At 35.9% G+C, this 25631-nt stretch overlaps 1 protein-coding gene across 3 annotated transcripts in view; it reads right to left on the bottom strand.

Annotated features, from left to right (window-relative positions):
- The window catches only part of SCAF11 (SR-related CTD associated factor 11), a 65424-nt gene that overhangs the window by 3635 nt on the left and 36158 nt on the right, over positions 1 to 25631 (bottom strand). For all 3 annotated transcript variants that reach the window (XM_046655536.1, XM_046655535.1, XM_046655534.1), the window contains exons 5-11: positions 22558 to 22658; positions 20479 to 20540; positions 7138 to 7196; positions 6863 to 6972; positions 5881 to 5982; positions 4007 to 4113; positions 652 to 3363 (exon numbers count right to left, since the gene is read on the bottom strand). In XM_046655536.1, the coding sequence (XP_046511492.1) occupies positions 652 to 3363; positions 4007 to 4113; positions 5881 to 5982; positions 6863 to 6972; positions 7138 to 7196; positions 20479 to 20540; positions 22558 to 22658 (3253 nt within the window). The remainder of the gene's footprint in view (positions 1 to 651; positions 3364 to 4006; positions 4114 to 5880; positions 5983 to 6862; positions 6973 to 7137; positions 7197 to 20478; positions 20541 to 22557; positions 22659 to 25631) is intronic.

Genomic DNA, 25631 nt, shown 5'->3' with positions numbered 1-25631 from the left:
TTTCTTGCAATGTTCTTAACAAGAAAAGCCAAAGAGGGGCCGGCCCCGTGGCCAAGAGGTTACGTTCGTGTGCTCAGCTTTAGCAGCCCAGGGTTTCACCGGTTCAGATCCTGGGTGTGGACATGGCACCACTCATCAAACCATGCTGAGGCAGCATCCCACATGCCACAACTAGGAGGACCCACAACTAAAAACATACAACTATGTACCGGGGGGCTTTGGGGAGAGAAAGGAAAAATAAATAAAAAATCTAAAAAAAAGAAAAGCCGAAGAAAGATAAATCTTTATTAGAAGACTGACTTGTTTATATGAGAACAATGATGAAAACAATTTAAGTGCACTTATCTGAAACAAATGAAAAAGACATTAAATCCTGCATAGGAACATCCCAAATTCTTCTACTGCAGCAAACTGTATATAAAACATTTAAGTCTTTGGCAAGGTTTAGGGAAAGGGTTGAGTGAAAAAAAGAAAATAAATAGTGATGTGTATATATATTTATATAAAGCAAAGTGACTTGTAAACAACTAGGATTCAATTTAACATTATTAAACTATAAATAGGAATCATTTCAATTCATACAAATAAGGTATTAAATTTGTCATCTCTTTCTTCAAATAAGAGTGTTAAAAAAGAAACAGAGTATGTTACCCTGTTCAGCTGTTTCCTCTTCTTGTCTCATCCATCCCGACTGTGCACCTGAGGAACTCCTCCCTCGTCGTGAGTAATAGTTTTGTACATCTGCTGGTAGAGTCTTTCTCACAGCCCAACTAGACGCAGATGTCCAGCCGGATCTGTCTGCCGGGGTATCAAATGAGAACTCTTGCTCACTCTTCCGTTTATAGGGCTGCTGTTCCACAAACTTGAAAGACTCACTCCCTGAACTATTCGAATTCCCTGAGAGGGGTTTTCGGTTTTGCCACCGATTTTCATTTTGATCTGTATAGGCAAAACCGCCTCTGTAAGTGCCTCTGCCACGGTTACCTCTACCACGGTTAGACAGCCAACCCGAACCAAAGTTTTTATTCCAAGAATTCCCTGAATCTTCATTTCTATTTTCTTCCCAATGAGAATCTTTTAACTTTTCTGGATTTCTGGTCCTTGGATCAGGTCCAGAATTTATTTTTTCTGTTACCCAATTGGGACAGTCATTTCTATGTTTGTCAGCAGAATTTGGATCATCAGCATCTGGACTGATGTCATTTTTTTCTTTTCTTGTGTTTTCATTCTGTTTCTCAGGGTCATTCTTTCTGTAACGATCATTTCCTCGTGGACATCTCCAACCATCATTTGCCCATCTTTCCTTCCACCGAGGAGAGTAGCTGTCTCTGTCATTTCTACCGAATGATGAACTTTTGCTTTTTGTTCTCGATCTTGAAGGTGACCTGGACCGAGATCGGGACCTAGACCACCTTCTGGCTCTCCTTTCTCTGTCTCGATCTCTCCTGGGCCCATCTCTGTCACTTTCTCTCTCTCTACTCCGGGACCTGGATTTTTCTCTAGGGGAGGGATCTTTCACTCTAGACTGAGATCTTCTGTTCTCTCCAGAAGTGTCTCTTCTTGGGGAGAGTGACTCAGATCTTTTGCCTTCCCTAGTGCTCTCTCTTTTTGGAGATCGAGACTGAGATCGCCTCCTTTCTCTAGTGATATCCTTTCTTGGGGACTGAGAACGAGATTTTCTCCATCCTCTTGCAGATTCTTTCTTGGGAGATGGTGATCGAGACTTCCTGCTTTCTTTTCCAGTTTCTCTTTTGGGAGATGGAGACTGAGACCGCCTCTTTTCTTGTGCAGTGTCTTTGTTGGGAGACCAAGTTGTAGATGGGGAATGAAATCTGGATCTTCGAGTACGAGGCTTTTTGGCTTTATCTATCATATCTATTGGGCTTTCAGATGGCTGAGATACAGTTTCAACCTTTTCATTTGTGGGATCGGAAGATGGCAAATTATTTTGAGAACTGTTCTCTACAGAATTTTCATTCAATTGTTTAGCATCAGCATTTACAGACGGTTCAATTTCAGATTCATTCTGGTCACTGCAAAATGAATCACATTCCATAGGTATCATCTCATTATTGTCCTCACTAAAACGCTTCTCAACTTGTTGAATGTGTGTATTAGGCAATTCTGTAGATCTGGGATGTTCAATCAGAGATTCAGTCTTTTCTTCTAAAGATTTGTCTAATTTGGCGTTAAGATTATTTTTCAATAAATTATTTTCAGAGTCTTGAATGCTATTGAAATTTTCATCCCCTGAAGTATCATGCATTGCAACTATTTCTGCATCTTCAGTTTCAACATGCCCAAGCAACTGAACCTCTAAGCTCTCAATAGATTTTTTGTCCACTGTTTGTATAATTTCACCCTCAGAAGATTCTACTTTGGGGCTGTCTATAAGCTGCTCTGTTTTTGCTACAGCATCTTTATGATCAATATTTTCTACTGCAGGACTCTCTATAACTTGTTCTTCATTAACCACAGACTCTGCATTCTCAGGCAACTCACCTAGGCTTGGTACAGGTTGGTGTACTTCAATTTCAGATGCTGAACATGTAAGAAAATTCTCTGGAGGACGATCTGTACATATATCTGCTTTCACCTCTGATTCTGAAGGTCTAGACATTTGGTCTTGATTTTCCAATGGATCATCTCCCTTTTCAGAAATATTTCTAGAAATCTCACTTTCTAAACACAAAACGTTAGCCTCTATACTTGTATTTTCAACTTTTTGAATTTCCTCCTCCTCTCCAACTAGCACAGGAGGATCTTGGGCACAAGCCTCAGAGTATGAAGCTTTCACTCCTTCCTCTGTATCATGGTTCTCCGGACGTTCCTCACCTTCTTCTATTTGCTCACTACAACTTTTCAAGCCATTAGCAGACTCGTTGTCTACATCTATCTGCACAGTACAAGTGTTACTACTTTCTATATCTGATTGGTGCTCTTTCTCTAACACAGGTGGTGTGTCAGATTCTGCTGTTTCTTCATCTACTGATTCACTGGAAGATGATTTTTCAGGGGCAGGCACAGAACTCCGAAGTTTCTTTTTCAGTAAAGGTGGTTTTCTTCCTCTTCTTACAGGCTTCCGTTTTGGAGCCTGTCTTGTTTGCTTTTCTGATTCAGCTGAAGAGGAAACACTTACAGATGGATTATTGTTATCTGGGGCATCACACCCAGAATTATTTGATACTGGGGATCTCTGGGACTGACTGACTGTTTCGGCTCTCGTGTTACGTGTAGATCTCCTTGTGGGAGTTGTTGCTGCAGGTTTTCGTCTTGATCCTCTGGTGTTTGATGTACCAGAGGTTTGCTTCTTCTCTTCTCCTTCTTGAGTATGTGCCAATGCATATCCCTTGCAAGAAGTACCTAGTAATATATATTTTTTTAAAAAGTAAAAAGTAAGTATACATTTCAATAAATGATAATAGTTTGGCTTCAGCTTATTTTAGCATAAAATAGACATCTACAACAGAGTGAAACAAAATATATTTATGAATTAAATTATGAATAAATGTATTTGTGGAATTTATCAGCTTCTATGCTACTGAAATGAGTTATCACAAGATTTGAATCCATGTGGTCAATTTTACAGGGAAAAAAACAAAAGAAAATATGTTTGGTCTGATAACTACCATTTGCTTTATGAATTGGTATTACTAGGCAAAAAGCAAGAGAAAACAAGTTATCCACAAACAGATAAAGACTCAAACTATTATTCACAGTAAACAGGAGATGTTACTTCAAAAGATCTATGGTTTGAGCACTGAAGCCCTAAATAGGAGGGAGGCTTCTAATCAGTTCCTCGAAGACTTGTAATTTCTTCAAGTAAAAGGGATTTTCTAGTTGGAACAATTTTAAAGTCAAGTCACTGTCCAGATATTTACAGAAATGCCTAGGACTCACTATCTGTACCTTATTTTACAGTTCTTCTAAGTCATCAACACCACTTATGAGATTGAAAGAAGCTGATAATTTTTAAAAAACTAGAAAAATATTTCACAAACTTTACCAAAATTTCCTAAAGATATGGTACTTGTTGGAAAAATAGTTCTTGGCAACAGAGAAGAGACGAGAGGAAGGACTTCTGTTTCAATATTCCAGGGTATAAAACCAATTCTGAAAATTCAAAACAAAAAAGACATTTGTTCAAATAGTTTAAAAATTTAAACCAGCAATTTAAAATTACTAATTTTCCAAATCAGTTGGTAACATTAAAATACAACATGCTTAAACTATTTTTTGCCCAAATAGCTAAAAATGTAAATTCAAGGTTACTCACTGTTCAAAGATGGCTACCAACTGGCTGCAAAGAAAAAAACCTTAAAAAGCATGTTTTTCTGATAAATGGCAAAGGGAGAGGACAGGCAAGTTAATAATTAATAGTAGTTTCTCTTTTAAACAATTTAATATAATACTTTATCAAGAATTTTTTTAGTTTTTCTTTTTTTCCACTATTCTGAAAAATTTCAACTTGGATAACAAAACACACAGATATATAAAATGCACAAATAAAATGCAAAGATTTTACTTGCATAAGCATATGGTTTGATGACTTTTGACCAATGTATATCTGTGTAACCACTACCCCAATCAAGAAATAGAACATTTCTACCACCCCAGAAAATGCCTTCATGCCCCTTGCACCTCCTCTCTTTCCAGGCAAGTAAAGAGATAATTTGGTGAAGTTAATCAAATCAGGGTTTTAAGGAAATTAGCAAGGTCAAAGGTAAATCAGTCCACGAATAAATAAAAACTTAACAAAAAGTGGAAAGCGAACTTATAGCACGTGAACTTTGAAGCATATCATAGCTGGTATCACATTTTTTGTTAGATTTCTTTGTTTTATAGCACACATCAAGGCCAAAAATATCAAAATAAATACATTTTTAAAAAGAAAAAATAGAATTGATTTCTATTGCTATATTATATTCTAAAATTCCTCAATCTAAAGATGATGGCTCTTCAAAGCTGCCAGTGTCCCTGTGGACCTGCTAAGACCTGAAAGTTTCTGCATCCAAACCCAATCCACGCTCTGCTTTGTCTTTCTCTGATTCCTATTTATTCGGTTCAGGTCTCCTAACAAGACTATTTTATCCAGTATAATGTGAAATTCTGGAGGAGGAGGAGAGAAGTTTGAAAAACAATGTACCACTTGTACATACACAAAAACATACAACTCTAAGAAAAGGTTTCGTATTATACACATTTGGACTTTCTAATTTTACTTCTATTTATGTTCCATTGTCTCTCCTAGAGGGTGAAGGCCCTATGTAGAACTATATTACAGTGATATAAAAAATAGTTACAACGTGTTATAGGAATGAATATAAAACTCAGGTGAGGACCTTGATCTTTACATGGAGCTTGATTTAAGTATATATCATGGACCTAGCAATGTGCTGGTAGCTTCGGGATTTAAACTAAGAAAGAAAGGGCAAGATTATAGAAAGTCATGAATGCCAGGGCAGAGTAGGGACTTGATCAAATAGTTATTTAGAATAACATTCTGGAGAGGGGAAATGTCATGATAAAAGCAGTGCTTCAGGTATCAGTACACAGGTAAGACTGGAATGGGGGAAAGAGTAGAGAAAGGATGACAAATCTGAATGCTATTAATAACAATAAATCTCATCATTTAGGTACTCTCCCTTTTAAATGAATCAAATATCTGCATTTATTAAAAAGAAAAATAAAGGATTCTTTACTTGTCAAGGGGTTCCTTAAATAGCAATCTTCGTTAGGCCTTTGAAAAACCAAAATTTAATTTACACAAAACTTTCTTAGAAACATAACTACTGAATAAGATCCCTCTGTAGTTAAGTATTAATGACAGCTTGTGCTCATGTTAACACGTAAACATTTTAAGTAAACAATTTTTTTTACCTTCCAATTCCAGGTAATGTATCAGGAAACCATGACAACTCCAGTTCCTGTCTCTTCTGCCTAATCAATGCACTGATTTCATTGACTTCTATAAATTCTGTACTAAAAGATAAATTTTGGACCTTCATCAGAATTCCAAAAACTTAAGTTTGGAGTAACAATTGGGTTGGTTATACCATAAATAGCAGAAGTTTTAGTACCTAGTGCTATAAATCACATTAAAAAAATAAGAACCCTTTTCTATTTAAACACTTTCAAAATGAACTCATTCCTAAAGTAAAATTTTTATATTACAAATCAAAATTTATCTGATTCATAAAAGTAATGCTTGAATTTCTACCTTAAGTGACAGAATTTCTAAAAACTCAATCCAGACTAATATCCTTATTACTGAGAGAAAAAAGCAACATTATTTCTATCCCATAAACCAAAGCTGCAGCGAGCAGTTCTCACAGAAACTGTAGGCACAAGTTTCCCATCTGAAACAAAGCGTAAGACAAAAGAAGAAAATAAAGGAAAGTATGGTTACTGTAACCAAAAACGGGTGTAGTTCAGCTTTTCAAAAGGCTGCTTAGATGTAATTGTTTCCTTTGGTACCCTGCCAAGCCCTAAAATTAAGTCATAAAATCTAATCTGTCTTGTTCATTAAACCAATTCTTATGTGATTTTAAAACTCCAACTTGATCTTCAAATTCCACAAATATCTACTTAGTATCTACATGCCAGTCACTAGATTCAAAGATGTCTGGATCTACTCTGTGGAACAATGTAATTTATTACTAATGAAAGCAAAGCCCACTAGCACAGGCAGTCACTGCACAACAGACAGGGTCATAGAATAATAGGTTTTCTCTTTTACTTTCACAAAAACAAGGTAGACTTTCACAGTGTTTGTTGAGCCAGAGTTTAAACTTCCATCAAAAGTTAAATATAATTAAAAATGAAGTATGAAAAGCATAAATTAAAAGTAGAAAATACTAACCAGTAAGCTCTACAGGTGAAAGAAGACTCTCCAGGGTGACTACTAGAAGGAAACATGTTGGAGAAGACATTCCTGAAGCACTGACTGGTACACGTGTTTGATCTTCGAGGCTAGAGAAGTAAAGAGGTTAGCGGAATAGCAAACAAAAAAACCTCCAGAATAGGGAGGGAATAGTTATATTTAAATATTGTGACATACCTGAGGCAATAGTTATGTAATAAACAATCATAAAGTGTTATTATCTAAGAAAAAGACTTTTCCTTATTTCAACAAACCTTATGCATCTTTATTGTTGCATTTTTCTTTCCTCCCATTTCACTGTATTTAGCGTTTTCTGTACAAAGACAAAAATACTTGGTTACCTTGTCTTAATTTTTATTTCAAAAGGTTGTAATCCAGGACTGATTACGGCATACTGACAAGAGAAAGTTAAAATATGTAGAAAAGTTGCATTTAAAATAACAGTACTTTCATTTACATAATTTTTACAAATCCTAATTTTATCTTATCTTCTTAGGCTACAGATACAAGGAAAATATAAGTGGCCACAAAGGAGAAAGCCAGTGAAGCATGTAAAACCGCTATGCTCAGAGCATGGCTACTAAAATTCTAGCCAACACTTTCTGGCATCTTATGCAAACTTAAACTACCTTGTAACAAAAAGTATATATAAGAAGTCAAATTACTTAATATCAATAATGTACTTAATATGTCCTTTCAAGCTATGACCTGAAAAACACACACTGTTAACCCACCTCAAGTAGGAGCTAACCGGGGAACTGAGGCCCTGAGCCCTTGTCAATCATAAACTACCACTTAACCAGTAGTACCGACTTCAAGTAAGTAACATCGCTCCTCCTCCAACTTTATGATTAGAATTTGCAGAAGCAGAAGAGTTCATTAAAAGAGCTTTCTGTTATAGCAATGTTTTTGGCTGCACTGCTTACGTCTTGTTCTTTGGTTTTACCTGTCCCATCTGGAAATGTATTTCTATGGATACGGACTTCCAGGTTAAAGAAGATAAAGGATGGTTTCTGTTAACCACAAAACTTGTGGATCTTTACAGATTACTGCTCTTAGTTTTTCTTTACCATCAAGCCCACATTATTAGTCATCTCTACCCATCAATACATTTGTTGTCTGCAATAAACTGCCGCTGGTACTGCCATTGCTCTCTCCTCAGAAATCTGGAAAAAGTCTATGGTGCAAATGACAACTGCTCTTTGAACCTTCTGTCTTGCTTGCCTCACAAGGGGCCTACTGATTTTGTTCAAAATAAATCACCCTAACTCGGAGGCCTGTTTCCTGTTGTTGCAAGACCATATGTATTTAGGGTTTCTTCTGTCAGTCCAGTTGGTAACAGCCTACTTTCTACTTAATAGCATACTAATTTCCTTTTAAGTCACTATACAACAGCTGTTTGGTCTCATGCTATTATCCATCCTTCACACATGTCCCACCTAGAAGTGTAGTAACAAATGTAATTTCAGTGTTGGGGAGAGGGGTGCCGGCTGAGTTCTAGGAACTTATTTTCTTACCCGTTGACATATACCTCAGAGATGATACCAATTTTTAAAATTGTTTAAAGAAGCCAGGAATAAAAATGTGTGACAAGTACCCAGCCACATTCTTAGAAATAACTATTTCCTTCAGCTAGACACAGAATTGCAGTGTTGTAGCTACAGTGTCTTGTATACCTAAGGGTGCTGAGTCGTTTTCATTCACTCAATACTTAATGAGCATATACTGTGCGCAGAGCATTCCTTCACTCAGAAGCCTATCTCAGGAAGCCGCCACTACCCAAAATGCTCTCCATGGGAAGAACTGTTAGTTTTCTGGGCAATGTTAAGTGTGAAAATCTAGTACAAAAGCTTTTTCACATATTTCTGGGTAATTCTCAGGTAATTACTGAGCAGCTCCAATAACAATCTCAGAAAGCAATTAACACTGGGGGCTGGCCCCGTGGCCGAGTGGTTAAGTTCGCGTGCTCGGCTGCAGGCGGCCCAGTGTTTCGTTGGTTCGAATCCTGGGCGCAGACATGGCACTGCTCATCAAACCACGCTGAGGCAGCGTCCCACATGCCACAACTAGAAGGACCCACAACGAAGAATATACAACTATGTACTAGGGGGCTTTGGGGAGAAAAAGGAAAAAATAAATAAATAAATAAAATCTTAAAAAAAAAAAAAGCAATCAACACTGGTGCATTTGTCTAAATTGTGGTTTCCTGGAGACCATTTCACAAATCTACTCTACTTATCTATCTGCCTTTGGACAGGAGTGATACACCTTTTCATTTAACTTTTATCAAAATAATGCATGTACATACTTTAAGAAATCAAACAGCACTTCTAGGCTTATAAAGAAAAACTACAGAAATCCCCACTCGACTTCAGCTCACCAAAAGCACTCATCAAGCCCTTTAGCTGTTTCTTCTAATATTTACCTCTTTATTTCTAAAACAACATGCTTATACTATTCTACCTTGATTTTTTCGGTTTCAGATATTTTCTAATGATTTTTTTTTTACTATAGAAGACCGTTTCTCTTATATCACTGCCCTTTTTATTTTCTTTGCTACCTCCACCGTAATGTTCTTTGTGATATATCAATGTTTGATATAAGCAATATTATATTATAATTATTAAACATTATTCACAGCCGAACCATGTACTGAATTATGATTACTTTTCTTGTACATCTTCTTGCTTTTCTTAGGGTTAATAACTGCTTTGTTTTCTCTTTCCCTTTTTTCCCCTATATTATCTATCATTAATTTAGCTAATTCTACAACACAAGTATAAATCTCAGTATACTCAAACACATCAACTAATCCATCAAGTTCGTTGCCCACTGTCTTGGAAATACTCTTCCTTTGCTCTACTCCAATCTAAAATGGTAACTCTTTAAAAGCTGCTATTCAACTGTTATCCTGGGACTGTCCTCTATCATCTTGATAATCCCCATTGTCTTTTTCCTGGGTTGTAATTCATTTTCTGAATCTCGCGTTGTTCTTTCATTTACTTTCTCATTTACTAAAGGATACACATCCTCCAGTAGAATTTTGAGAAAGGATGTGTGAGAATGAATTTTTGAGCTTTAATGTGTTTATCTTTTTTTTTTTTTTTTAAGATTTTATTTTTTCCTTTTTCTCCCCAAAGCCCCCTGGTACATAGTTGTCTATTTTTAGTTGTGGGTGCTTCTAGTTGTGGCATGTGGGATGCCACCTCACCATGGTTTGATGAGCGGTGCCATGTCCACGCCCAGGATTCGAACTGGTGAAACCCTAGGCCTGGTGAAACACGAAGTGGAGTGTGTGAACTTAACCACTCAGCCACAGGGCCGGCCCTGAGAATATCTTTATTCTGTCCTAACACTTGATTGATAGTTTGGCATGAAGAATTTTCTAGGTTAGTAATTATTTACCCTAGATTTTTCAAGGTGTGCTCTATTGCTATATCTTTTGTTGTTGATAACATTCTTTCATACATGGCCTGTTTTGTCTATATGCTCTTAGGATCTTGTTATCTGCAGAGTTTTAGAATTTTATGAAGCACTTAGTGTAGATCTTTCCTCTTTTACTAGGTATTAGGTTATTCTTTACCCGGATACTCACACTCTACTATTCTGGGTAATTCTCCTTTGTAGTACTTTTCTTGATAACTTTCTGCCTTGTAGAAAATTTTTCCCTTCTGAAATTTTATTATTCAGTAATGAACCTCATGGACTAATACCCTATCATCTCTTTGACTTTTCATCCCACTTTGAGATTTCTCAGCTTACCTTCTATTCCTGTTGAATTTTTTAAATTTCTGCTATAATATTTTTAATTTCCAAAAGTTTTCTTTTTGTAGTCTTTTCTTGTTTCATTGATGAAATATCCCTTCTCTTATTTTTGAGGACATTAATTTTTAAGTTGTTCCTTGTTTCCTAGCACAGGGTTTGTTCTATCAGATTCCTTTTGTCTCTGCTTTGATTTAAATTGAAGGTTTCCTCCAAATATCTGGTGATGCTTGATTGTTTGTGGGACACTAAAATACTGATTGAAAATGGTATGGATGAGTGGTGGTCAGAGCCTTTCAACTAATGGGTTTCACAGTAGCGTGATCAAGCAGAGATCTATTTCATTCAGAGACTCCCAAACATCAATATCTCCAAAGTCTTTTCTCTTAGGCAAGGAAGTATCCCAGAAGATGCCTCCTATGTCCCATTTTTGGAACAAGCAAGACTGCCAGTGCTTTGGGAAATGACAAGTAGAGAACTAGCGGCCTCAACATTTGACTTAATTTCCCTCTCTTTACTCTGTTGTTTCCTCTACCCTCATTTGTGCTAGAGTTTAATCTGATTCAAGCACTCACTCTAGAGAGTAAGCTTCCAGTCTTTGCCTGGGTAGCTCCTTCTCCTACCCTGTCCAGCCAGGAATCTGCAACATAAACTACCCTTTAAAAAAATTTTACCCGCTTCTGTTTTTTGGCACCACCCTGTATGCCTGCCTTCAGAGATAACAGAAGCATCCAGATCCAAGACTGTCTAAGGTTCTACGGTACGGGAACTCATTTGATTCTTTTTTTTAAATTGAAGTATAGTTGACATACAAAACAGTTTCAGGTACGTCATAGTGATTCAATATTTACATACACTACAAAATGATCACAGTAAGTCTAGTTACCATCTGTCACCATACGAAGGCCTTATAATATTACTGACTAAATTCCATATACTGTACATTACATCCCCCTGACTCGTTCACTCTATACCCCGAAAGTTTGTACCTCTTATCCCCTTCACCTATTTCACCCACCCCCAACCCCTCCCCCTCTCTGGTAACCACCAGTTTGTTTCCTGTATTTATGAGTCTGATTCTGTTTTGTTTTGTTTATTTGCTTGTTTTGGTTTTCAGATTCCACATATAAGTGAAATCATACGGTATTTGTCTTTCTCTGCTTGATGTTTCACTTAGCACTGATTTGATTCTCAACTCCCCTCTTCCCATGAAAGGTTTACGTTCCAGCTTTCTGCTAAAACAGTTTACTATTCACCTTGTACAATCACTTTCAAGCTACTATTTTGTGGACATCTCTTTTTGTTTGAGGAAGATTGGCCCTGAGCTAATAACATCTTTTGCCAATTCTCCTCTTTTTGTTGAGAAAGACTGGCCCTAAGCTAACATCCATGCCCATCTTCCTCTACTTTATATGTAGGACGCTTACCACAGCAAGGCTTGCTGAGCAGTGCCATGTCCGCACCTGGGATTTGAACCGGCGAATCCCGGCCTGCCGAAATGGAATGTGTGCACTTAACCGCTATGCCACCGGGCGGGCCCCGTGGACATCTCTTATCTGCTGTCCCTTCTCTCCAGGTCTCTTCTCTTTGTGGCTTTAAATTTTTCTTTACATTCTTTTATTGTTATTTTAGTAGAGTTTTGGGAGGGATTAAAGAATTAAACAGGTACTCAATCTGCTATGCTTAACTAGAAGCTTGTGTTATTTGTTTGAATTCAGTGTATGCCAAAACATATTTCATGGAAACATCTTTTTCCACAATACAAAACAGTACAAAAAAGGTAGTGAGCTTAGGGTCCAGTACTTGGCAGGCACCCAATTAAAGTTCAATTAATTGATTCCAAAGTTAATAAAGCCATAATTAAATAGATTCAGCAAGTACTTAAAGAAGTACTCCATCAAGAAATGCCTGAAAAACAGATACTTTTTATAGACTACATCAATTATAAACTATTAGCACAAACAAAAGATTAATGTTTATTCCAAGAACAAAGCACATAAGGAGGTTAAAATAAAAAAAAAGTAGTATGGGGCCGGCCCCATGGCCTAGTGGTTAAGTTCAGCACACTCTGCTTTGGTGGCCCGGGTTTGGTTCCTGGGCATGGACCTATATCATTCCTTGGCAGCCATGCTGTGGTGGTGACCCACATACAAAATACAGGATGATTGGCATGGATGTTAGCTTAGGGTGAATCTTTCTCAAGCAAAGAGAGGAAGATTGGCAACAGACATTAGCTCAGGGAAAATCTTTCTCAGCACACACACACACAAAAAGGGCAGTATGACAACTCAGTTGTCTAGCATGACTGAAGAATAAAAAGCGACATTTCCTTAACAACTTTGCCAAAAGGTAGTCTAATTTTTCATAATACTTTTAGTCAGGCAACACCATCTTCATTAAATGCAGAAACATAAAATTAAACAGTTTTTATAATTTTACTAGAGTCACAGACGATTTAATGGAAAAACCAATACAAAACCCAAGTGGTCCAATTTCCAACAAAATTGTCTATTAGGTTTGCTGGAGTTTTAACTAATATTATACTAATAATTTCTAATCCAGATAAAAGAATTTCACAATTTCATATGCTCTATTCATTAGTTTGAGAAGTGTATAACACAAAGATAAATAACTACAGGTTTATCAAAGAACAGCCCCTTTCTGCTTCAAAAAACTCTAAGAAATTAAAGAAGCTAAACTGAATTGCTTCTAAAATCCAGCCAAACAATCCTAGGTAAAGACACAGACAATATCTTCTCAAAAAGTTCTTTTAGAGAAAGAAATTTAAATTATCCTTACTGACATCATGGTTTCTATTCAGTGTTACTGGGTAAATAAATAAAGACGTACTTAATTTGTGCAACTTCCTACTAACTCTACCTTCATCTTTGTCTCTTAGTTCTTCGCTCAGTCATCAAATGCCTACATTTAAGGGTCCAAGGTTGTTTCCCTCTCACATGATAGGTTCAGTAATGACTTTGAGAGAATTACATGTAACATTTATAGGTTTTCTTAGTCTTCTAATGAGGCAGTTTGTTAATAAATAATATCTAAGAAATTTCATAAGGAATGTGAAAATTGAAAGTTAAAACTCTTAAAGGTCCTATTCCTATAGGTATGGTTTATCAACTGTAGCCTGAAAAAATAGACTGATATCTATCACATTTCTGAAAGGTAAGGCAAATTAATCAAGGTTAATTTGTCGAGTAAGAACGGAACAGACACTATGCTATCAAAATGATAGTTAATTTTACATTAACAATTATGTTTTAGCTCAAAAGTACATCCAAACAAGAGCCATCAGAATAAGGCAGTAATGTAAGCTATACAGGTTGCAGACAACCATACAGTGAGAGGCTTAAAGTGAGTAACATTAACAATATCATACTTTAGTATTTTCTGTAGTGGGAAGAGGCACTGGATATGGAGTCAGAAGACTGGATCAAATTCTGGCTGCTCCAACTGTTAGCTGTGTGATGTTGGCCAAGATATTTAGCCTTTTAAAACTGTGTTAAAGTTTATAACTATGAGTGATTTTGAATACTAATGAAGTACAAAAAATGACACCTACAGCAGATTTAACTAATGCAAACATTTAGCCAGTTCTACTTTACATTAATCTCTGTCTTCTTCCTTCACTAGAGGAAACTTCTCTCCTGAAATTGATGGTATCATTCTCATACTTAAGCTTTCTGGGTCTCAGTTTCCTGTTTGTTACATCTATAAATCAATTACTTTTTATCATCAGGTAGTTCTAGCCAAGGGCAATCAAATAAATACTTAATAATCATTACCACTTTGTATGCTACCCTGGAAAATGCCATATAGAAAACACAATCACTACCCACAAAGAAACTTAAAATCTTATTAGAAAAAACACAAAGCAGGACAATATACTTATTTCACTGAAGTTAACTGTGAGACCTTGAATTATTTTATCTACCACTATAGGGGGAAAATGGCCCATTAAATTCTCATGGTACTTTTTTTTAATTATAGAAAATTTCAAACAAATACAAAAGTAGAGAGACTAGCATAATGAAATCCTCTATACCCACCCAACCTCTAAAATGTTAATTCACGTCCAATGTTAATTTATCTACTACCTTCTCAAGATCATTTTAAAACAAATTCTGGACATCAAATCATTTAATGCATAAATACTTCAGTGTATAATTCTAACAGATAAGTGCTCTTTTGGGGAAAAAAATTCCTTAATATCACAAGTTAAAAAAACAAAAAATCCCCAATAATTCCTTAATATCAAATAGCCAATGTTCGATTTTCCCTAATTGTCCATGTAGTTATATATTTTTTTACTTTCTTTTTGTGACATGTTAGAATATGGATCCAAATAAGATCCCTACATTGTGACTGGCTGAATGTTTCTTTGTCTCCTTTAATCTACAGGTTCCCCTTCAACCCTTTTAAACTCCTTGGAATGTTTTGACTGAAAAAATCAGGTCATTTATCTTTGGTCTAAATCTTGCTGCTTGTATCTCCCTGTGGTCACTTAACATGCATCTCTGCCTCCGTTTATCTTGTAAATTAGTAGTTAGATTTCTTAATCAGATGCAGGGTTTTGTTTTTTGTTGGTCATATTACTGCATATTTGTTGTTATTTACTTCCATAAGGAGGTGTTTAAAGTCTGTCTCTCCTTTTGTGATGCTAACAGCCACTGGTGATCACTGCTCAAATCCATTATAATTTCATCTTCAATTATTTGTTGAAATACTTCTAAAAAAATTACCTTTCCTTTATTACCTGTTCAATTATCCTGATGTATAGTTTCGAAAGGCAAGATAGATGCTTGGATCTTTCCTTTTATATATCCGTTTTCAAAACGAGTTAACTTTCTGGCATCCTCCAAAATAGACTAAATAGTTTGGTTATCTATTTGTCTACTTATAAAGTAGCATCATGAACTCATGGACTTAAACATCTGACAGGTTTCAATAACTGTAGTTATTATTAGCCTTCCTGATGCTCAAATTGTCCCATTTTTGCCCAGAGGGAGCCCAATCAAGTTGATTCCTGAGACTTTTTGTTATGATCCTAGTAGTCTTTGAAAGCTTCCTTGCTTTCTCTTAGAAAAAACGTTCTAGGCACATCTTATTTATTTACTACCTCAAACCTGGAATCAGTCATTTATTTCAATAAGCCCTAGTTCTTTTATTGGGAAATGGTATTTAGAGAACACAATCTGGGCACTTGGTTGGGTCACAATGTTTTCTATCATTTAGAAATTTTATTTTATAATGACTGAAAGAGCTCTTTTTGACCTTGTCATGGGTTGAAAGTATCCCCCCCAAAATTCATATCCACCTGGAACCTCAGAATATGACATTTAGAAATAGGGTCTTGGCAGACTCAATTAAGATAAGATTGATGTGAGATCATACTGGATTAGGGTGTGCACTAAATCCAATGAGAGTGTCCTTATCAGATACAGAATATGATACAGAGGGAGACAAAAAGGCTGCCTTGTGAAGACAGAGGCGGAGATTTCAGGGCTGCAGCTACAAGCCAAAGAAGGCCAAAGATTGCCAGGAGCCATCAGAAGTTAGGGAGAGGCAAGGAAGAACTCTTCCTTAGAGCCTTAGAGGAGCATGGGTCTACAGAGACCTTGACTTCAGACTTCTAACCCTCGGACTGTGAAAAAAACAAGTTTCTGTTGTTTCAGCCACTAAGTCTGTGGTTAATTTGTTACAGGAAACTAACACAGTTTCTACATAGGAAACTAATACAGGTCTAGACATAGTTCTTTTCCTGTTTTTAAATCAAATCATAAATAAAAACGAACATACAGGTATAGTAAATTGATTAAGGTATTCATAAAACTTCTTTTCCTAATTACTCTTCAACTCTTTAATTTGTCAATGACCATTTTTCACATAATATCATCTTTGTGCTATCAAGAACAGTGGTGATTTCTTCAGGAAATCCATCAAAGAACTAAATCATTGGCGCTGTACTCTTATACTGGCTTTGCAATTAAGCATGTAGAGCTGGCCAACTTTGACTCTTTTGGGAATGATGGCACACACGTCTGATTGATTCCCCCCAATTCTCCCACTCTCAATTAGGCGTCTAGTCCACAATTATCTATGGACTTTCTTCCAACCTTCTGCTATCCATTCTTCAAATTTAATGATTAACACTTTGTATGTTCATACATTCGCAGGCAGTAACAACCACTGCTGCTTGGCCAAGTGTGATCATACAGGGCAAGTGATAGAGAGAATCCCATTTCAGAGATGTCAGAATGTGAAAAAAAATGGATTTTCAGAATTGATCAAATAAGGGGTGCGCTAAATGAGTTATAAAGACAAAAAGAAACACAACTTCAGAAAACAGAGACAACATTAGAAATTTTCTGACAGCTATTTGGTTTTCCATCTTTTTGGAATACCTTTACGAAGTTAGTTTTCCAAAAAAAACAATCACCACATTGTATCCCACTGAAAAAAAGCTTTAATGGTAGCTACTACTTGCATAACATTACTCCCTATAAGATAATATCCAGAAATTTTAGCTTTATTGGTCAAAACTCTCTATGATGATGCGGCCGGCCCGGTAGCGAAGCGGTTAAGTTCACACGTTCTGCTTCGGCAGCCTGGGGTTCACCAGTTCAGATCCCAGGTGCGGAAATGGCACCGCTTGTCAAGCCATGCTGTGGTAGGCGTCCCACATATAAAGTAGAGGAAGATGGGCACGGATGGTAGCTCAGGGCTAGTCTTCCTCAGCAAAAAGAGGAGGATTGGCAGATGTTAGCTCAGGGCTAGTCTTCCTCAAAACAAACAAACAAACAAAACTCTCTATGATGACCTCAACCTTCCTTTCCAGTCTTATTTCTGACATGGTCTTAAACATTTTTGCCTGAACTTAAGAGTGGGGAAAGAAATGACAACTGGAAGAAATCATCAATTTAACCTAGAGCCAAGCACAAATACACATATCAACGTGAAGCAATCATCACTAAATAATTTGAAGTTGAATACATCTTATTTGTATATGGCATGCAAACATCCATATTTCTTCAGAACATCTCTACTTGGTTGTAGCATAGGCATCTTATATGTCCAAAAGAGAATTCCTGATTATACCCTCCCAAACATTCTCCTACCAACCTTCCCTAGGTCAGTAATTGGCAACTGCATTTTAACAGATGCTCAGGCCAAGACCTTAGAGTTAACTTTTACTTCCCTCTTCCTTGTACTCCACATTCAATCCATCAGCAAATCCTGTTAATTTCACCTTTGAAACACAATACATACAGAATTAAACCACTCTCACCACCTCCACTAACATCCTCTTGTCCCAGGCCACGACAATCTGTAGCCTGGAAAACAGCCACCTAAGTAGTCTCTCAGTCTTCCTCGGAGACTCCTCCCCTCCCCTATGATCTATTCTCCCCTTAACAGCAAGAGCGATGTTGAATAATACGTCTGATTATGTTATTCCTGAAAATGCTTCTCATCTCACACAGGCCTCCCCACCAATGTCTTACTCTCCCTCCTCCACCTACATCATAACTCAATCATTCTAGTCATACTGATCTCCACACTATTGCTCGAACATACCAAGAATGCTCCTGTCTCAGGGCTTCTGCACTTGCTGTTCCCTTGCCTGGAATACTTTTCCCTGAGATATGTCCATGGCTTAATCCCCTTACTTCTTTTAGATTGCTATACAAATATAACCTTATCCAAGAGGCTTTTCCCAACCCCTTATGTAAAATATCACTTCCACAATGGTATCACCCTTTATCCCTTTACCCTGCTTTATTCTTCCTTAAAGCACTTATCACCACCTGTCATATTATACATTTGTCTTTTTACTGTCGATAGAAGACACTCTCTTTTAGCAAATACTTTGTCTCTTTTGTGCACTACTATACCCTTAAGAGTTCAGAACTGTGTCTGGCACAGCTGGCTGAATGAATGAGTTGATCTCAATTCCCTTTTACTCTCCTCATATGAATATCTCATAGTGAGTATGTACTGAGTATGAACTTAGAATTTAAACCTGAGTAATTTTCATTAAATGTGTGATACCTAAATACAAGCTAACTAAAGTTATTTCATCAAGTACATAATCTATTTCAATGCAGGAAGAAAAGATGGCCATGTTAGATGTTTTAAACTCCCCAAGTAAAAAGCAACATCACAGAAAAACTAACTAAATGGGTAATGAATTAAGTACCTAGTACCCCTCAAATAAAGCCAGACTTGCTCAGTTAAGACATTTGCTCATAATCATCTGGGTATTAGTACTCTTGTATCAAATAAACAAGAGTATACTCATAAAGTATAATGAGTATTTCTGCCTATCCTAATCAAATGACTTCAGGTATATTAACTTAAGGAGACATGGCATTAGGTTACAGGCCTTGGACAATATTAACCTTCTGGCAGGAATAGGTTTTTTTAAGAACTATAATTAAAAATGAGCTCTCCAATGATAAAATGGCTTAGGATGTCCACTAAAAACTTATTTAGTATTTCATACTCTGAATAGTGAAACAAATTTTCAAATCCGAATGAGTCACAGATTCCTATAAATGGCCTTCACTACACTGAAGCACTATAGGTTTAGGATTTGCCTATGCTTCTCTCTCTAAAAATAAGTCCAGGCAGGAGATATATACTTAAAGAAAATTACAGTAGTCATAAAACTAAAATTAACATAGTGAGAGCAGGCCAACACAGTGAGAGCAGGCCAAATTATCTAAAGAAAATCTGTAACATCATTTAATTTTCCTCAGCAGTAAATTTTATATCAGATCCTAGAGTTACCAAGCAAAAGCTATCCATAAAACAGGATGCTAATCTATAGCAATGACATAGAAAAATAAAAAGGTTTTGATATCTAAAGTTCTTTAATAAAAGAAAAATGTTTAACCATTCAAGTGTTTTTAGTGCAATTCCACTTTAATAGTAAATTATCTAAGGCAGAGCATTTAATCTGCAAATCTGAAGGTCTATAAACCTGAGAGATGTTAATTTCAACCAGAAAAATCAATAACCACCACCAAACTTAGTATTCTTAATGTATAAAAAAATGAAGTTATTATCATTTACTTTTAAGAACAATGAATTCATTAATTCTTTTTAACTATAAACAGAAATTTATTGTAACCTAGCCTATAAATGCTCACCTCCTTGCTTACAAACAGCTCATAGTAAGTCGTTCTTTGGAACAGAATAAACAGCCTGAGCTCCAAGAAGGAGTCACACAGCACTACAGTGCCATTTTTCTCAGGCCCTGCTGCAAAGCTTTCTTGTTTTAGAGAACCATGCACTAGACAAGAACAAAAGACAGGAATATTTAACTGCTCAGATAGATAAATATGTAAGAGGTGTTTTATTTCCAGACAAAGTTTCAAATTAGAAGTGTGGCTAGAGGGCAAACTACAACTTCCTCTGGGAACTGTGAATTAACTTCTCACTGTCACAGACTCCCCTTGCTACTTACAGTTACTGGCCCACAAGGTACCTCACCCCCTCTCCCCTAAGGACTCTCGCACTAATGAGTAGAGTAAGACCACAATGTATGTTGCTAACCACCCAGTAATTGGAAAACACTCTCTTCTTTTCCTTTCCCAACACACACACACACACTCACTCTCCTCTTCCCTCCCTCCGAGCTGAGAATAAAAATAAAAAGGGCAAGGAACAACACAAATGACTCCATGAAAGCAGTTTATGTATGGCTGAACACAATGTACAGAGCTCAGGAGAGTTCTATGTACAACTCAAATAAGAACTGTGGCACAAGCATTAAAGTAAGAAACACAAACAGGTAGAAAACACAAGTAAAAGTCACTTACTGTGTATCATCTTCAAGTCATAAAGTTTTGCACTTAATAGATCTTCTCTTAGGACTTTTTTCCTGTAAACATCAATAAAGAGGTGAAATAATTAAGAGAAAACTGTCATTTTGCCCATTTATTTTTAATTCATTGCATACCAAAATGAAATCTATTATGCAGTGAGTTTTAAATTCTAGCAAAGAAAGCATGACTAGCTGCCACTCTCCACTTCACTGACTTACAACAGAGGTCTACTACCAAGAAACAACATACCATCACAATCCCTTTCCCTGGAACTGGTAGAAAGTATGTCAGTTAAGACACCTGCTCATAATCATCTGGGTATTAGTACTCTTGTATCAAAGTATACAAGACTTTGCTATGAGAAAGAGAGGGGTGTCAGAGTTTTACTGCTTTAGAAGGGAGAGGCAACACTGAATGGATATCATCTAAGTGCTGGAGAGACTAGGCATATGCAGTAAGACTGAATGGGAGGAATGCTAAAAACATCCCAAAGACTCCACAAAGAATGTACTGTAAATATCCACTAGCTGACAGATTTTCCACCTTGGGAGAAATCATCAAGGGTCTGACTTGGTGGGCAAAAGCAAATTATTATTTTGCATCTGTTATTTCCCTATACCATCTCCCTAGCACAAATCCCTGAGAAAAAGCAGTTAAGCATGTGGACTACCTCAGCTGGATCAGACCCACCGTATGACCTGATATAGGAGATGATCACCACGCTCTCAGCAAGAGCCAAGAGAACTGAGGGAATTCTGAGAAAGCACAAAAAAGCATATCCATGACATTGTCACAGCCAGTGATAGAAGTTGTAGCAAGAATGAAGCTAGCAAAAGGCATTTCTTCATAACGCCTGGGAAAAGTGTGCTAATCTACTATGTAAACATCAATGCAAGAATCAAAGGTGACTCACATACAGTTAAAAGGAAACGTAAATAAAATTTGTTCTAATGCAGGTATTAACTTGGCTCTATAGGCAGGCTTTTGGAGAGGGTATTCTATGAATTCCTTAGACTCATATACAAAATTTTATCTGTACGTATGTTTTATGACATGTTTTTCTGGCAGAAGATGTCTATAGCTTTCTTCAGATTCTCAAAGTAGTCTTTAACTTTCCAATAGTCAAGATCTAAAGATCTACGGTGTTATAAATTTGTGGCATGATTCAATAAATCTCAGGGACTACTGTCAACTCCTTTGGTAACTAAATAAATTTACTCTCCTAAGAAATTAGTATTCTGATTAAATGTACTTATGAATCATAGATTTAATTATGAATTTGACAATATACTGACTTAAGAATACAACTTTTGGACAGCTCTAAATATATTTCGGATTAAAATGGGCTTAAATTTTAAATATATTAGAACAAGTTAAGTATTAATAATGAATTAATTTCCAGTATACTACTAACTCAATTTAGTTAAAAAAATATGTTAAACACCTATTATACTCAAGTACTAAGCACTGTATTTCTAGGCAATTTTGTTTTAACAATAGCAGTTAAAGAAACAAATCCAAATATGTTAAAAAATTTTTTACAACATAAACATTTGTTATAGTAGGTAGCAAGTTCCTGCTACGATACAAAGAAGCAAAATGAGAAAGATACTAAGTAGTTTCAATTAATAATTGTCTCAGGCAAATGCTGTGCTCTATCATTAGTTACTTTCTACTTCTTGTCCACAAATACTAGAGCAGTGCCACAAGATTGTGGTCTGTGCACCAGGGCTTATCCATTATTGGTTTGTGAAATGTACAAAAAGGAGTAAGCATTCAGAAAATTTCATAGCAATTTTACACTGCTGTAACATTTTTATTTTACAAAAATACTGATCTAAAATAGATAGGAAAAAAACTAAAAAAAAAAAAACCAATTTGTCAAAGATAGAGCTCAAATTATATTCTTAGATTTCAGCTGATCCTTTCTTATATTAAGCGTGTGCTTTAAAAGTGAGTAAATACATTTAAGCCCCACATAACTTAAAAACAAAAAGAGAACTCTTTTTTTTTTTCGCTAGCTATTTCCTGGTTCTACACATTTGTATTCCACTTCTAAAGTTCACCACTAACCTCATACAGCTTTTAGAATTTTCATGATAGGAGAGTTGTTTCTTAAAAGAGCTTTCATTTTTCTTGTCTTTTGTTCCTCTCACCTGTCTTTTTACTTGAACCTATGAGAAAAGCAAAATCACCTATTTAGAGTGACAATCCAGCATCACAAATGATACCTATTCAAATCTCCCTTGAAAGGATAAAAACTTAAAGAAACAAAATTGTCTGAATGAAAGTGTAGCCGAAACACATATGCTTATTCATTCAAGCATGCTAAACCACAGGGGAAACAAAATAGTAAGAGACAGGCATATATATAAACAGATTAAGTGCTCATAACAGACATGAGCAGAGACCTTGTTCCCATGTAGGACTGAGAAATTAATTCTTTTTGAGGATATCAGAGAAGACTTTTGTGAGTAAATGATTTATAAGTTGGTCTTAAAGAATGAGTAGAAATTTGTCTAAGAAAAAAATATTCTAAATGGAAGAAAGAACAAAGCTACAAGGAACAGTGAGAAGCCACTGCAGTTGGGAAAGAAAAGATTAGTAGGATGTGAAGCTGATGTATCAGGACCAATTGTAAAGGGCCTCTACAGGAATCAGACAGTAAATGGAGTTTTTAAAGTGAATGAGATGATCAAATTTATTTTTTAGGATAACTTTGGCAATGATGTGGAGAATGAATCAGTTAAGGAGAGACTATAAAAGCCAAGAAATCAGAAGAAGAAAGTTCCTACAATAGTCCAGATCTACATTGTCAGACAATAGTCACTAGCCACACGTGGCTACTAAGCACTTGAAATGTGGCTTGTCTGAATTGAGATGTACTGTAAATTTAAAATATACACTGGATTTCAAAGACTTAGAACAACGACAAAAAAAGGTGAAATCTCTCAATAATAATTCTTTAAAAACATTCTATGTTGAAATAATACACTAGATATATTGGATTAAATAAAATATAAAAATTTGTTTCTTTTTACTCTTTTAATGTGGCTACTAAAAATCTTAAACTGTAGAGTGACTTCTGCTATACTTCTATTGGCAGAAGCAGACTAGATGACAGCATAGGGGCCTACAAAGAGGTAACAGCAGAGGAATGGAGAAGGAACAAATTTAAGACACTGCCCAGAAGGAACAGGCAAAGATGAGGAAGAGAGAAAAAATGGAAAACTCCCAGATGAGTTCTGGATTTGTTGATGGTTAGATTTATTTGGTATTCTAGATGGAGATGTCCAATAAGTGGTTGAAAATACAAGTCTGGTTCTAAGGAAAGAGATCTGGGCTACTAACAGAATTGTATAAGACATAGAAATGTAGGTAGTGATTAAAGTTACTGAAGTAGTTGAGAAGACTTAGGGAGAAAGTATAACCAAAGAATTGAAAGGAAGATCCCATGAGGAGCCCCAATGATTTAAGAAAAGGGAAGGGGGGCAAGGACATGGCAAAGAAGATTGGAAAGGTCAGATAAGTACATACACACATACATACCTACATAGGTACATAAATATGTACATACGTAAATACATACATACCCATAAGAGAAGGATGTCCTAGCCAAAGGAAACAAAGGATAGTCAACAGCATTACATGCAGAAAACAAACCGTGAGATTGGCCAGTCAGAAGATTACTCTGGACCTTAGTGAGGACAGTTTTAGTAACATAAAATGATAGAGGCAAATGTTCAATGGGAGTTGAAAGGTAATTGAAAAAAGGGAGTAAGCAAGTATAGATGTCTCATTGAAGTTTAGTTGTAAAGAGAAAAGAACAATAAAAGTAAAAATTTAAAAGAACTAAAGGTCAAAGGATGATATTAAGAGTATGTGGATAACGTCATATATGATAAGAAATACCTTTTAAGTTTGACAAAATTAGAAACACCAAACACCCAACTTTTAATTTAAGTAAAATACAAACCACCCTATTAAATAAAATGTAAATTTTTATTCCAAGCAACAGAACAACATTTTACAGGGAAATATCTTTGGAAGCTAGTTCATGCTAATGAAATTTTAGCAACATAATATATACATGATCTGGAAAAACAGAGAACAGTTGTCTTTCAGAGAACTCATGCTTTAATTTTGATTATAATTTCACATATTTATATAATGCTATAGCTTTTCTTCAAGATATATACTAATTTGCATAAATGTCCACAGTTACAATTATAACAAGCAAAATCATTTTTACACATGTGATTTTATTCCAATTGTGGCCTCATCTATACTTTATGTCAGGGAGACTCATCTGGTAAAAATATATCAAAACAAATTATAAATACCTACACTGAGAACATCTATGCTTAAATAGTTGTATGTTGCTTCCATACCCTGTCCTACTCACATAGACAGCAACCAAGCTGTCGTGGACCTATAGTGCTACCTGGGAACAGTTTGTTTTTCCCATCAATGGCATCATGTATGTACATACTGACTATTCTCATTTTTAGCTATATATCATTTGTGACTTGTTAGTGATATCTTAAGAAATCTCCTTCTCACAGATTAACTACTGACTATCCTTTTTGCCTTTTACTCATTAATTCAGGAATAGGTTCCTACTTCTTTTTTCCTTCTTTTATTTTTAAGCCAAAAATAAATGTGAATACAAATCATAATCATGGTTCATAATCACAAGTAGCATCAATGAAGTTATGTGTATATGTGCATCTCATGGAAGTGATTAGGGTTAAGCATTACATTAAAATTGTACTTAATAAAGTCATCTCCCCATGCCAACCCTGACCCTGTGAGAAGTCCCTCTCAAGATCTCCACAAACCCCCTTATCCTTCTGCAATTAAACTCAGTCTCCTTCAAGTACAGCATTTAAGAGCAAAGACACCATTTTATATTTAACTTCATTGGCTTAATCTTCTCAACATTGTAATGTTTTTCATGAAAACATAATTTTCAGTTATTCTGGACTTAAGTTTTTGTGGGCATTGGTCTTTGCATCTAATACTCCATTTCAAACATTTTTTTCAACGGAAAACTGTATTCAAAGTACTATCCAATTAACAAATGTTTTTGAAATACAGAAGTCCTCATGCTAAAAATATTCTAAAAATTTAAATATCCTGTAATT

Source organism: Equus quagga, chromosome 1 (genome assembly GCF_021613505.1).
Source record: "Equus quagga isolate Etosha38 chromosome 1, UCLA_HA_Equagga_1.0, whole genome shotgun sequence".
NCBI lineage: Eukaryota > Metazoa > Chordata > Mammalia > Perissodactyla > Equidae > Equus > Equus quagga.
Note: the sequence above shows the minus strand (reverse complement) of the source record. Positions and strands in the feature narration are given on the sequence as shown.